The sequence below is a fragment of the Poromitra crassiceps genome (assembly GCF_964638095.1).
Source record: "Poromitra crassiceps genome assembly, chromosome: 28".
Lineage (NCBI taxonomy): Eukaryota > Metazoa > Chordata > Actinopteri > Beryciformes > Melamphaidae > Poromitra > Poromitra crassiceps.
The window spans coordinates 13805581-13807318 of NC_139651.1; the positions used below are offsets into that span (position 1 = coordinate 13805581).

The 1738-nt window shown below is 56.3% G+C and overlaps 1 protein-coding gene across 1 annotated transcript in view; it reads left to right on the top strand.

Annotated features, from left to right (window-relative positions):
• Positions 1-246: 246 nt before the first annotated feature.
• znf507 (zinc finger protein 507) overlaps positions 247-1738 on the top strand; it is a gene marked incomplete at its 5' end in the record, with an annotated part of 64708 nt that continues 63216 nt past the window's right edge. Inside the window, one exon of the mRNA XM_083662157.1 lies at positions 247-487. Within this exon, the coding sequence (XP_083518283.1) occupies positions 247-487 (241 nt within the window). The remainder of the gene's footprint in view (positions 488-1738) is intronic.

Below are 1738 nucleotides of genomic sequence, written 5' to 3' on the forward strand. Positions count from 1 at the left end.
AGTTTATTTGGTCATGGTTGTCAAATTAGAAAAACCATGTGACTGTCTACTGAACTTTGCAATTTAGAGAATTGATCAGGTGAATTTAAAAGAAAAGGGAAGTTCAATGTCAAGAATAGAAGGTTTCAAATATACGTTTGACTCAATCTCGCTATGGAAACGGATGGCCTCCCGTCTGGAAACTGCAGCACACCGGGAACAGAGAGCATACTTTCACTTTCAAACAGCGGATACATTTTTGTATCAATGGACCCCACTCACCCCTACCACTGTATGGACCCCACTCTCCCCTACCACTGTATGGACCCCACTCTCCCCTACAACTGTATGGACCCCACTCTCCCCTACCACTGTATGGACCCCACTCTCCCCTACAACTGTATGGACCCCACTCTCCCCTACCACTGTATGGACCCCACTCTCCCCTACCACTGTATGGACCCCACTCTCCCCTACCACTGTATGGACCCCACTCTCCCCTACCACTGTATGGAAGGAAAGGAAGAGGGTTAAGGGCAGACAGTCCCGAGTCAGACAAGAGAGGAGAAGAGAGAAGTGAAAGCAGACAGAGCTCTTGCACTGGATGGCATCAGAGAGCCATTTCCCCCGGGTGCTCCGAGGGGGGAAGAGTTGATTTAAATCCTACATCACCTTGCATTGTCTAGTCCATCACTAACACTTAAGAGCGCAGCCCCGTGTCCCCGTTCCCCATGTCCTGCCCGTCCCCTCTCTGTCCCCGTTCCCCATGTCCTGCCCGTCCCCTCTCTGTCCCCGTTCCCCATGTCCTGCCCGTCCCCTCTCTGTCCCCGTTCCCCATGTCCTGCCCGTCCCCTCTCTGTCCCCGTTCCCCATGTCCTGCCCGTCCTCTCTTTGTCCCCGTTCCCCCGCCCTGCCCGTCCCCTCTCTGTCCCCGTTCCCCATGTCCTGCCCGTCCCCTCTCTGTCCCCGTTCCCCCGCCCTGCCCGTCCCCTCTCTGTCCCCGTTCCCCCGCCCTGCCCGTCCTCTCTCTCTGCTCTCTCCTCTTCCACAGTGGCCTCTTATCTGGTAATGATGAGCCTCTTTCCAGGTCTCCCTACTGATGCAAGGAGCCACACACACTGCTACACACAGGGCACACACACTGGTGCACACACACTGGTGCACACATGGCACACGCACTGGTGCACACACACTGCTACACACTGGTGCACACACTGGTGCACACACACTGGTGCACACACACTGGTGCACACATGGCACACACACTGGTGCACACACACACTGGTGCACACATGGCACACACACTGGTGCACACACACTGGTGCACACATGGCACACACACTGGTGCACACACACACTGGTGCACACATGGCACACGCACTGGTGCACACACACACTGGTGCACACATGGCACACACACTGGTGCACACACACTGGTGCACACATGGCACACACACTGGTGCACACACACTGGTGCACACATGGCACACGCACTGGTGCACACACACTGGTGCACACATGGCACACACACTGGTGCACACACACTGGTGCACACATGGCACACGCACTGGTGCACACATGGCACACGCACTGGTGCACACACACTGGTGCACACATGGCACACACACTGGTGCACACACACTGGTGCACACATGGCACACGCACTGGTGCACACATGGCACACGCACTGGTGCACACACACTGGTGCACACATGGCACACACACTGGTGCACACACACTGGTGCACACATGGCACACA